The sequence below is a fragment of the Eublepharis macularius genome, chromosome 6 (genome assembly GCF_028583425.1).
Source record: "Eublepharis macularius isolate TG4126 chromosome 6, MPM_Emac_v1.0, whole genome shotgun sequence".
NCBI lineage: Eukaryota > Metazoa > Chordata > Lepidosauria > Squamata > Eublepharidae > Eublepharis > Eublepharis macularius.
Window position 1 is genome coordinate 81,220,557 of NC_072795.1, and position 12,145 is coordinate 81,232,701.

The 12,145-nt window shown below is 45.9% G+C and overlaps 1 protein-coding gene across 1 annotated transcript in view; it reads right to left on the reverse strand.

Annotated features, from left to right (window-relative positions):
• The window catches only part of SHTN1 (shootin 1), a 147,383-nt gene that overhangs the window by 106,893 nt on the left and 28,345 nt on the right, over positions 1 to 12,145 (reverse strand). The window contains exon 3 of the mRNA XM_054983737.1: positions 9,324 to 9,384. Within this exon, the coding sequence (XP_054839712.1) occupies positions 9,324 to 9,384 (61 nt within the window). The remainder of the gene's footprint in view (positions 1 to 9,323; positions 9,385 to 12,145) is intronic.

Below are 12,145 nucleotides of genomic sequence, written 5' to 3' on the forward strand. Positions count from 1 at the left end.
CATCATACCTACTTTAAAATTGGTTATTTGCAGCCCTAGTGGTCATAAAGAAACACAACCTGTCATTAAAAGGCAGAATGCATTTTTTTTACAAAACTTGGTTACCTCATAAAAAGGGAAGAATAGAGCAACAAAGGATTCAGGTAAGGAGAAAATTTCTTCCACATTCTTATTGGGGCTAATTTGAATCAGAACTTACTGGGTACCAGAGCCCACTCCCAAAAAATCTTCAGCAATATATTAGCATATTTCCAAAAAAGGGCAGTCTCCCAGCCTTTATTAACTCCTTTCCTACTCTACTGGGATGCACTGCAGTGCAAAATCAAAATAAGATTAGATCCTATGATTCTGTTCTGCTAATGGTGGCGCCGAAGAGAAATAAAACCAAGAGTTCTACACACAGCCTTCATTGCCTATTCTGCTTACTGGATCCACATGCTCTCCAATTGGCTGCTGGAATAAAATTCTGGGGATTTTAAAAAGAAAAATGAAGTTAAGCTCTTTGTGACTATGGGAAGGAAAAAGACAGAAATGAAATGCTGGCATTCCATATATTGATAAATAATAGTTACAAGAAATAACTGTTTTGGAAACCAAATGGTCCTACTTCTTCACAGTCCTCAAGTAATGGTTTCCAACTGGCTGACTGAAAATTTGCACATTACTCCAATTCAGATTATGCTGTCTTCTAGAGACACAGAAAAGTATCAGGAAAATTCAAAGAATGAAGGAGAGGAGGAGACAGAAGTGTGAACAAAAAGAAGAGAGCATTGTGAACTTAGAAATGAAAAGGAGACAGATAACATTTTCAAGAAACTAAGATGTAAGTGATGCCTGTAGCTGTACTACACATGAAGGAGTGATGGCCCTAAACATATTTATTGGTATATGATTTGTCAATAAAAATATACTGTTGGGATTCAGCTGAGAAAACTGTCTGTGCCTTTAAAAGATATGGCAAAAATTCAACAGATGGAGCCTTCTTCACTGCTGCATCTATATATGGAAAGAACTATATCCATTACATTTAACGCCTTAGTTAGGACCTCTCATTCCCCTGCCTATTTTTATGCCATATATGCATTGGTTTTTGCTTTGTTTTTAGGATATGATACTTTCATAGCTATGCCAAAAAAAATGGTGCGAGGAGCCCAGGTCCTAAAGCCTGGATGGCAGATAGGTATTCAACAACAGAAACCTCGCTCATGAGTGCATCTCTATCTGTTGTATTGCTGCTTGCCATGAGGCATTTAAAAAACACAAAAGCTGTGAACTATGTTTGAAAATTGTATGTCATCTGTCTCTAGTGTCTTTTGTACCTTTGAGGGGCAGACAACTATTTGAAAGCACAGCAGCAAAATAGTACCTTTAACATTGCCTGCATTAATTCCTATGCATTTCTGCTTATTGTGAACCATTACAACTGAAACCCCTTGTTTCATGCCATGGTTTGGCGAAAAACATGAGGAACAATTCTCTCGTAAGTTCTCAGGCAGAACAGCCTAAGAGAGAAGAGGGATCTTGCCTTAATTGGCAGTGGGCTTAGAGAAGACAGAATCAAGGCAATACGGCACTCCCAGCTGGCAGCAACAGCCACTTTGGCTGGGGGCCCTGATTTGCCTCCCTGGAGGAGGAGGAGGCAGCGGCAACACTTCTCCAGCCATAAGGGAATGCTGGAAGGGGCAGAGTAAGACACCTTATAGGGCTGCTTCGCCCCTCAGTGTCTCATTCGTGCCTCGTGCTCAGCCTGAGCAGAGCAAACCTCAAGCTCTCTCAGCCAAGCTCCTCTGAGGCTAGGGTTTCCAAGTGCCCGCTGGTGGCGGGCAAACTCGTATGGATTTTCCCCCTCGTCTGCTGATTGCTGGGTGATCAGCAGGAGAGGGCAAGCTCCCAGAGGTTGTCCGCCACTGGCAGGCACCTCAGGAGTGTGTGCCATGTACGCGCTCCCACCTGGCGTAGCGATGTCACTTCCATAAGTGACATCATCATGCCGGCCATGGGAGCATTCCCATGCTTCATTTGAGGCCAATTTGGGCCCCAAATGGGCTGGATTGTCCTCACGCAGAGCATGGAAGCGCTCTTGCCTTCAGCATGACAATGTCACTCAAGGAAGTGACATTGCCATGCGCCCAGCTTGGTGACATCACTTCCGTGAGTGACATCTTCACGCTGGCTCCAGAGCATGGACGCATGAAGAGAAACTGAGAGCCAGCAGAAGGTAAGCGCCAGGTCCCAACTCTCCCACAAGGAGGACAGAGGGACCTGGCAACCCTATCTGAGGTATGTTTAACTGAAGGCCCACAGCAGCTGCCTTGGAGAAGCTGTGGTATTCTCCTGGTGACTACCTTAAAACTCCAGGATAAGAGCCAGGGCCCAGTGCCAGGCTCACTGGTTTGGCAGAGACTTTTTCTTATTTACCTTTGGGTCTGTTGTTTATCACTCAGGAGAGCTAAAGCAGGGTTAGACCCAATCCCTCTAGCCTATCTAAACTCCTTCCCACCACCACCACTGTTTTCACTTTATTGGGAGGGAGTACTTCCAGCAGCAACAGCAAAGGCTTTGCTGTAGGCCGCAGGGGTGGATTGCAGCCATCTGAGGGTGGATTGCTTCACAAGTTATTGCTGCTGGCCTAGCAAGGGTCTGCATTCCCACAGAGGATGCTGGTAAGTCCCACCCCCTTTTTTTCCTGCTCAACTTTGCTGCCTTTTTAATGTCTAAAGAACTGCTATTAGGCTTTCTCACTCATGACACCTGATGGCATATTGTGTTATTGCATCTGCTTTAGCAAGAATTGGGGTTTTGTGCAAAGAAAGAGAGGGGAAGAAGGGGAGAGCAAAAGTTAACCATTTGACTAGCAGTGTGTGGGATTTGATGAATAGCATTTAATTTAGATCAAAGAGAACAAATTGATATTGATGGACAATCATCACAGTTATTAGAATTAGAAACAATAGAATTTTCTCAGACACATCTGAATGGTGTGTCAGATGACTGGTTCCTTGTTTGCAACTACTCAGCACAACATGAGCTAAACCAGTGGGCAACTGAGTCTGCTTAGGTGTGAAGGCAGAACCCCATCTCGGAAGCTAAGAAAAGTCAATACTTGGATGGGGGACGGCCAAAATTCTAATTAGGTGTCAGGCTTTGTGGGTTGCTGTAACAGCATGGTGGAATGCCACCAAAGAAAGCCGCACAAAAACCACCTCAAAGAAAGGGGGAGCATGTATCTGCTCCACAACCAGGAGACTCCTGAGGCAAGTGTCCTCATCTTCTGAGTATGAGAGGCATCGGGGACCTAGTGGCACATCTAGATGCCAGGAAAGGCCAGGGCCCAGAAGAGGAGGCTACGCGGGGAATCTTCTGGGGGGAGTGTAGAAAGCTGCAAAGATGTCAGGCAGGGCACAGAAGTATAAGATGTTATCTGACCTTTCTAACAGATTAGTGCAATTGACAGACAGTAGCCGATCTGGGCTAGTCTGCCTAAATCCAGTCCTGTTGCAGTGGCAGTGGAACTGATTGACAAAAGTGTTTTATGCATGAAGCCAGTAAATCAGTATTCGATCCATTCGAAATGGAGTCAGCATGGCTCTCCTGCATTCTGCACCATCAGAAGCAGCTTCGAGTTGGAGTCTAGGTGTAATTTTACACATATCGAATACCTCGTTTGAATGAATGGATGTAGTGGCATGTTTTCTGGGGGGTTGGGGTTTTTTAAATTCGCGATTGCGCCGTTTCGTTGCTACGCTACCTCTGCAGACCCTTCCTCATGGCCCGCAGCTGTGCACTAGTGGTGGCGGTGGCGGCGGCAGCAGCAAATTTCTTTTGGGGGACTGCGGAAGGGAAGGGGATGGAATATTGACAGAAGAAAGCAAAGGGGAAGGGGAAAGCGGGAAGAATCTAGAGAAACAGCTGCGCTTCAGGGTTTGCGCTTTGAATGAGCTGCTGAAGACGAAATCCTTCTTCCAGGCACAAGCCCCCCTCTCCACCCCCAACTCGAAGGCGTCCTGGGAGAGAGCAGCGGCAACCCCTGACCAACATCTCCCATGCAATCTTCTCAAAGGTGTCGATGTTCCGGTGACTCACTGCCAGAGCCTCCTGCGCCTTCTTCTCCCCCCATATATCAAGGAGATCAAGCGTCTTCCGCTTTCTCCAAGATACCCCTCTGCCTCCAGGGGCTCTAATAGCAGCCATATCCATGAACCTGTTCTGAGGAGAATGACACTAAACAGCACAGTGAGGGGGAAATGCTTTTGGCACCAAGAGGACAATTTACCTAACAGGACTGAAATCTACATCGCAGAAACGTTACCTCATTATTAGATTAAAAAGGCAGGGGTGAAGAGCTGCCATTGCAGGAGGAACACTAAACTTACTCCAGATTAGATGTTTTATGCTTCATGGCATTTTCAGTACTGTAACTTCAAACACTGATGATCACTTTTCTGAGGAAAATCATGCATTACAAATGTATTACGCTTCACAGCAGCGTTACCACAGTACCGCTGACTCCCCCGCACCAAAAAAACCCAGACGAAATTGTTTACATATCATAGCAGTGTTACTGCGTTTCTGCTAATAAAAAAAAATTGATTCTCACATCACAGAAGCGTTACTGCAGTATCGCTAATTTAAAAAATGGCAGAAAAAGTAACGGGAGCTGAGAATGATAGACCAATCAGCTCCTGAGAAAAAAAAAGGGGGGGGCTCAAAAGCAGAACTAGAGTGTTTGATTCTGCACTGACAGAACCCGAAATGCTCGCGGCATGCCATTGGCTTTTTAAAAAAAATCAGAGAATGAGCACAGGTGGAAAAACTGGTTAAAACCAGTCAAACCTTGTTTCTGCTTCCCATGACCCCCCAACACATGCAGAACTCCGGAGAACGTGGGAAGCAGAACTGATTCAGAGATGATATAAAGTGACCATGCATAAAACACTAAAGTCAGGTTCATCTGGCTTGGGAGGATTGTTCAGCACCCTCGGCAGTAATGAGTCTAGCAAACAACCTCCATAGGGCGTGACGGTGGAAACTGACATGGATATGGCCAAAGGAGGCTGGTTGTTGAAGCCTGGACCAGTAGCAATGGCGGTGCAACCATCTGATAATGAGGTAATGGGAGCATTTGCCATGCTGGTGGTGAAGGAAATGGATTCCAGACTATAGAGTACATAGCTGTGAGGCGAAAGTGGTGACAGAGTATCAGGTTTGGTCACTGGAGTCTGGGCCGGTATCTGTGACAGGTATCAGCTGGTCAGCAATGGTAGGTCCATTTGGCCCCGGCTGGGGTAAGTCTGGCCATTGGGGTCTTGTGGGTCAGTCCCTGCCTCCTTGCCCCTGGCTCTTTATGCCCAACATGACTAAGCTAGGACATAAGTTGGATGAGCCTATACAGTGGGGTAGCTGGAGTACCGTCCACACAGGCGCCTATTGGCACCCCCCCCCCCTTCCTTGTAGGTCTGACGGGCTATGTCATTCCTATCCAGGGCCCTTAGGAATGGCTTCCCATATCCTGCCCTAGGCGGCAGAGTGTGGGTCAGGTGTTGGTGTCTCTGGGAGTATTCCTAGCAAGATCTTGTACAGGCCTCCAGCTCTATAAGGCTGAAAGCACTTCGGCAGCACAGAGCATCCCCCAAGCATGCTGATGCCTTGTTTTGCAGAAGAATGTCTGACAGGCCTTGCTCATGTATCACCGCTCCACCACCACCCCGAAGCCACCCCTTTTTTGGCTAGTCTCCCTCTTTTGGTTAAGTACCAGAAAGCCTGCAGTATTTCATTCCATTCATCACCCTACTGCCCAGTGGGGCCTGATAAATGACGCCATACCAGAGCATTCCTGTTCTGTGCACTATGCACTCTTCGACTGGGCCATTAGGTTGTTCGGCGGTGTGGGGTTGGCGCGGAAGGGCCAACAGCAACTCTGAGTTGGCATTTCGCCTCCTCTTGGTCCTGCCAGAGGACTATTTTCTGTTTGGTTGTCATTCAAGGGCCAATCCTATGCAGTCAGGGATCTGCCAACTGGGTGCTCTATCCCATGTGTGGCATTTGGCCTCTTCAGCTCTTTTCTTGAGGGGACATTTATCAACTGTCCATGGCTGTAACAAGGCCACAATTACCCCACAATTTCCACATCTCAAACTTAGGATTACAGCAGGCATGCAGGAGGACCTCCAAGTTAGTTGGTGAGCTTTAGGCCTTCTACGATGCCTCCATATGCACTGCTTTAGGGTCTTTTGATGGTGGCACAAGTTAGCTTGCTCTTGAAGCCAACTGGCCCAGATTCCTCAGGATTTTGCCAGCTTGGAAGGCATAGGATACAGGGCCATCTAGTTTGCCATTTCACCCAGCACTCAACAGGCCTCTGATCATGCTGTACGCTGGTTTATGTGGTGGGGGGGGCATGGTGGCCTGGGTTTAGTGCACCTTCCAGCTTTGCTGCACCACAGCTTCTTTTGGCTGCTCTGCTTTGTTATGGCCTAATACTTTAAGGATGGGTCATGAGGAGCCTTTATGGCTCACAACACAAATAGGTGACATGGTGGCAAATAGGCCAAAGGCAGGAGGGGTTAGGAGGCTACTGGGCCCCAGGGAGATTGGGAACTTTGCCTGGGGTCCCCCTCAGGCAGTACGTGGAGGACCAGTGACTGGGTAATGCTGCTGTTCTGATGTGCATGGCACACTCTCATCACATCCCAGCCTGGATGGTTCAGAGAAAGCGCTGCCCAAGCTGGCCTGGCAGGTCTCTTTTGGCACCTAGTTCTTAGGATTGGGCAGCCTCTAGGGCTACAGCCATGAACCCACTGGGTTGGCCGGCGCCAGCCAGGACTGCTCAATCAAATTTGTGGCCCAGGGTGATCTTGTAGAATGTCTTACTGATCATGTTTTTTCTGTAGGTGTTGTATTGCCACAGGAGGCTGAGGGCCCTCACCTGCTGACACAGCGTGGCAGCGACCAATCAAGGGCAGTCCTCTGCATCATGTTCTGGTCATTCACCCAGGAGGTTATGTCCTTAGCTGCAGGGCATGTCACTTTCGTTACAGGCTCACACAGACTTGAGGGCATAGGCAAGGTGGCCTGGTATGCTGGAGGGGAAGAGCGGTCCTCAGCCTCATGTTCTGGTCATTCACCTGAGGGTAATGGCCTTGGCTGCAGGGCATGGCCCTTCCAACACAGGCTCATACAGGCTTGCAGTGTATAGGCAAGTAGTGGTCTGGTGGTTTAATGTTAATGTAATCTGCAATGCTTCCACATCATGTGTGTGTCCAAAAGCAATTGAGAGGGCTAGGTGTAAGGCCAAGAATGCCCTCATTAAGGCATCAGTGGAGGGGTTGGTAATCTATGTGTCCCATCCTCAAATCACGGCCAAATTTGCTGACTTCTACAGACAGGATGGAGTTCACCTATTGGTGAAAGGGAACAATATCTTCTGGAATGATATGTGGCAAGGGCTCAAGCTGGCTTTAAGCTACCTGTGGGGTGCAAAGGCCTAAGTAGAGGCTTGGTCTTGGTGGTGGCAGGTTAGAAGTTGGGGGAAATCTGTGGACTGGTGAGCCCCTTGGCATATACTCATTGGTGGGGAATTGGAGTCTGTCAGGAGTGGCTGGCTGCTTTACGGCCCAGTTGTGAGGACAGACACCCTGGTGGGAAACCCCTGGACAAGCCAGTCCTCCCTCAGCTTCATGGCCAGGTGGGGGAGCTTTAAGGGAGGAATCACTGCCTGGCCGGTCTGGGTCCCAGCCATGTGCATGGATGGCTCACACCCAAGGCAGTGGGGGCTCACCCAGACCGGTTAGGGTGGAGGTCCAGGAGTGAACCCCAGGGCCTGACCTGTACTGCTAGTTAGACCCTTGCCATGTTGACAGTTATGTTGTTATAATTTAATAAACCAGCCCTTTAGTTCCCAACTCTTGTGTCTGCCTCTTCATTCCAAATGAAGGGACAATATGGCACTCCCAGCCGGCAGCAACAGCCACTTCGGCTGGGGGGGGGGGCACAATTTGCCTCACTGAAGGAAAAGGAGGCAGCAGCGCTTCCCCAGCCATATGAGAATACTGGAGGGGGCAGAGCAAGAGGCCTTATTGGGCTGCTCAGCCCCTCAGTGTCTCATTTGCATCTCGTGCTCAGCCTACCCACTTCACCCTATTTCAGTGCAGGTTTAGCCAGTCGCTTTTCATCAGGGCTCGGAAGGAATTTTTTTCTCCTTTTCCCACAACTGGCAACAGGGTGAGGAGTTTTTCACTCACCTTACACTGTTTGTATGTAGAGATAATTGGCTTAAGGTGGGTCTGTTAGGAGCTGCTTCTGGCATGTTAGAAGCTGGGGAAAATCAGTGCGCCAGTGAGCCCCCTTGGGGTGTGAGCTCACTGGTGGGGAATTGGGATCTGTCAGGAGTGGCTGGCTGCTTTATGGCCCAGTTGTGAGGACAGACGCCCTGGTGGGAAACCCCTGGACAAGCCAGTCCTCCCCCAGCTTCACCACCGGGTGGGGGAGCTTTAAGGGGGCATGCACCCAGGGCAGCTAGGGCTCACCCAGACAAGTCAGGGCGGAGGTCCAGGAGTGACCCCAAGGCCTCACCTGTACTGCTAGTTAGGCCCTTGCCATGTTGACAGTTATGTTGTTGTAATTTAATAAAGCAGCCCAACTGTTGTGTCTGCTTCTTCATTCCGAATTGGGGAGGGGGAAAATCCTCCTGTCTGCTTCTTACTAATTGCCAAACTACATAAGACATAGGGTACCAGTCATAAGATCCCCAAACATGCTTTCCCCCAGTTAAAAATGTTCCCCCAGCTGCTTTAAGCCTCAAAAAAAAGGCACAATACAGGTTTCTCTCCCACACCCCCACACCCATCTTTAAATAACCTGTTAGGAGGCATTTCAGTAGCCTGTTGCAGCTGGGGATCTAATCACAGAGCCACAGATTTATGTGACTAGGCCTTAAATGCAAGAGAGAGATCTATTCTGCTTCTCCTCCTTGCTCTTCTCTATTGTTGGTCTTTCAAAGATCACATCTTTCCTCCAAATTCTCAGCATTTCTGTACTGGAATACTTAGAGAAGAAATCAGGCAGGGAGGTGGGGGTGAGGAAGAGATAAGAAGCAGCAGCCATCCCTGGAGAAGGGATCTGTAAACTCCTGTCTTCCTACCCAAACTTGCCTTTCATTTATATAGATATAACTCCAGAGCCATTATATCAAGGCGCGCAGGTGACCCAAAGCTATCCATGACCCATAAAACTGGTAGTATTTGTACTTGATGGAGATTTAATTGATTTTTGCATGTTTAGTGTGCCAGCATATAGTCTGTATTCCATTTCAAGAGGTTACTTACTTTTCTGAAACTCCTCCAGTTTTTTGACTGCTTCATCTCTCTCCTGTTTGATTTTGTCACACTGAAAAGAGATGCAACACACATTTCATGAAAAATCATAGACATCGTAAATTGATATCAGCAGCTAGTAGAGCAGCAATTAGGAATTCAGATACTGCTAAAAGAGCAGATTAACTTAAAATGAATCTTGCAAACCAGAAACAGAAATTCAGAGTCTAGTTATACTTTTTAAGTTCAGGTGCAAAACATACTCAAGTTACAGTGACAAAATATCTCAGAACAGGATAAAATGGCCAGATTCCCCAGCAATAAATTTGAAAACTTAGGATCATTTCCCAATCACTTCCTTTGTGGCTAATACAGAAAAACCTGCTGAAGCTCAGTTTGCAACAGACACATATCTTAGCCTTTTAATTTGGGTACTTCAGTCAGCTCCTGGCTGAAACCTTAATGCAAGATAATTATGAACCCCCAGCCTCAATTCCAATCACATTCTATCTGTATCTGAAGAAGTGAGCTATGACTCATGAAAGCTCATACCCTACCATAAATTTTGTTAGTCTTATAGGTGCTACTGGACTCTTGCTCTTTTCTACTGCTACACACAGACTGACAGGGCTACCCACCTTGATCTATATTCAATTAAGAAGGTTAGCATACATTCTGCATGAGTACTGGGAGAAAGCATGATGCACTTCATGTTATCATTTGTATAATTTCAAGGAGAACAAATCGCAGCTTAGGTTTTGTAAATAATTACTGGCTAATTGAGAATTCCATTTACATTTATAAATATTGTGATACCCTCTGAAGGCAGGGGAATATCATACCAGGGGTCTATGGTGTCTTGAAAGAACCAGCCTGGTCCCTCCTTTCTTATACAGGTCATTTTACTGATGAATGTGTAAAGCTGTGATTAATTTAGGGCTCCGTGTGATGTTAGCCACAAACATTCATAATTATGAGCAAGCCTCATGGTATGGGCTCAGAAATCATTCCTGCACTCAGTTCTGCAGATTTAATTCCAAATATCACCTTGGAATTTATGCTGACCACTTTTATTTCCTCAAATAAACCACAGTTGAGGATTCTGTTAAATTCAATCTAGATTACATGCATTGCACACGTACTGCAGTTTTCACCCAGAGGTTGGACCGCTTTGAATCTGCAGTACAGGGTACAACTTTGGAATCATGTCTTGGAAGCCAGTCTGTTTGTATCTCCAGATGCAACATGACTACTCATGCAAAGAATTTAAGGCTGTAAGGCCAATTACAGAGACATGTATGATATGAGTTTTCTGGCTATAGCTATGATGTATTATTGCTTGCAGTTTCTGCTTAAGTTCTTTGAATGAACTACATAGGCAAAATTAGATAAGTGTAGTTTTTCATTAAAAACAACAACGTGGCTCTGATTCTGATGACAAAGCTTGTACAGCTACTGGACTGTACACTATCATGGATGCTCAGGACTGTTTCAGAACCAGATGACGTAGGATTCTTGCAAGTAATCCTTGCCTTCACAGGCAATCCTTACCTACATGATTCAATCCTTCCTTTTCTCAGACTATTTGAAATAAAGTTGCACTTCATGTATCACATAAAGTGGGTCTAGCTCGTAAGCATTTATGCTACAATAAATCTGTTAAGTATTAGAAGATTCTTTTTTGTTTTGATGCTGCAGACTAACTCAGCTACCCACATCCCCCTGGATTTGTAATCATAAAAAGCTTTGGGTTACACACCCACCACTGTATGCAGTCACTCAGCTCCTGTTTACATGACATTTATGTTTTATCCATTGGTAAACTGATTTAGAACCACTGATTGTCCTGGAGGCTCTTATCCTCTTTTTCAGTATTTGAGTGACCGCCTGTATGTGCAAACAAGACTGAAGCATTTCAAGGCAATGTTATCACAAGATAACTATCATATGGACACTTAACTGAAAAACCCTTTCCTATACTTTCACACAGTAAATCCCTGATCCTACTTAAATTGCATCCTATATCTTGATTTAAAATGTTTAATTCAAAACCAGATAAGACTAACATAACAATAGTGTTGATCAGAATGACAATGGAACTGCCTACCATGTTTTTGTTAATGGTCAAGGACATCAAATCTCTTGCTGCCACCAGCCCCATCTCCAAAACCAGTATTTTTTCTTTAGCCTTGTCTCTGTTTTCCTCTCACACAGAATGCATGCCAGAAGATACCCTGCATATTCATGTAAGCAACTCATATTGATCAGCCTCACAGGTATGAATGCTCAGATGTAGTTGTGCTGGAAATCAATAGTATGTTCTTCCCATTAAGTAAATAAAACACTCTTTTAAGAAAAACAAATTGAAGTACTCCCTTCACAGCTTTCCTCCACTATCAATAGAAATTAATGCAGAGGAGTTAGCCGTGTTAGTCTGTGGTAGCAAAATCAAAAAGAGTCCAGTAGCAACTTTAAGACTAACCAATTTTATTGTAGCATAAGCTTTCGAGAATCAAGTTCTCTTCGTCAGATGCCTGATACAGATCTGTATCAGGCATCTGACGAAGAGAACTTGATAATAGAAATTAATGCTATCATAACAGGCAAAAAAGTTTAGTTAAAAATAATATCTAGCGCACAGACTGGGAGCTGGTGGCAGGCTTGCATGCCTCATTCACCTGCAATTCCTCCCTTTCTTTTTTTATAGTTCAGTGTTATGGCAGCCTTGAGTCCACCCATAGTTAATACCAACCAGGTCCCATTCCAACTACCATTTGCAATCCCATATCAAACCTTGACCTCATATTCTATTTAAGACAGCAATCTTGATTAAA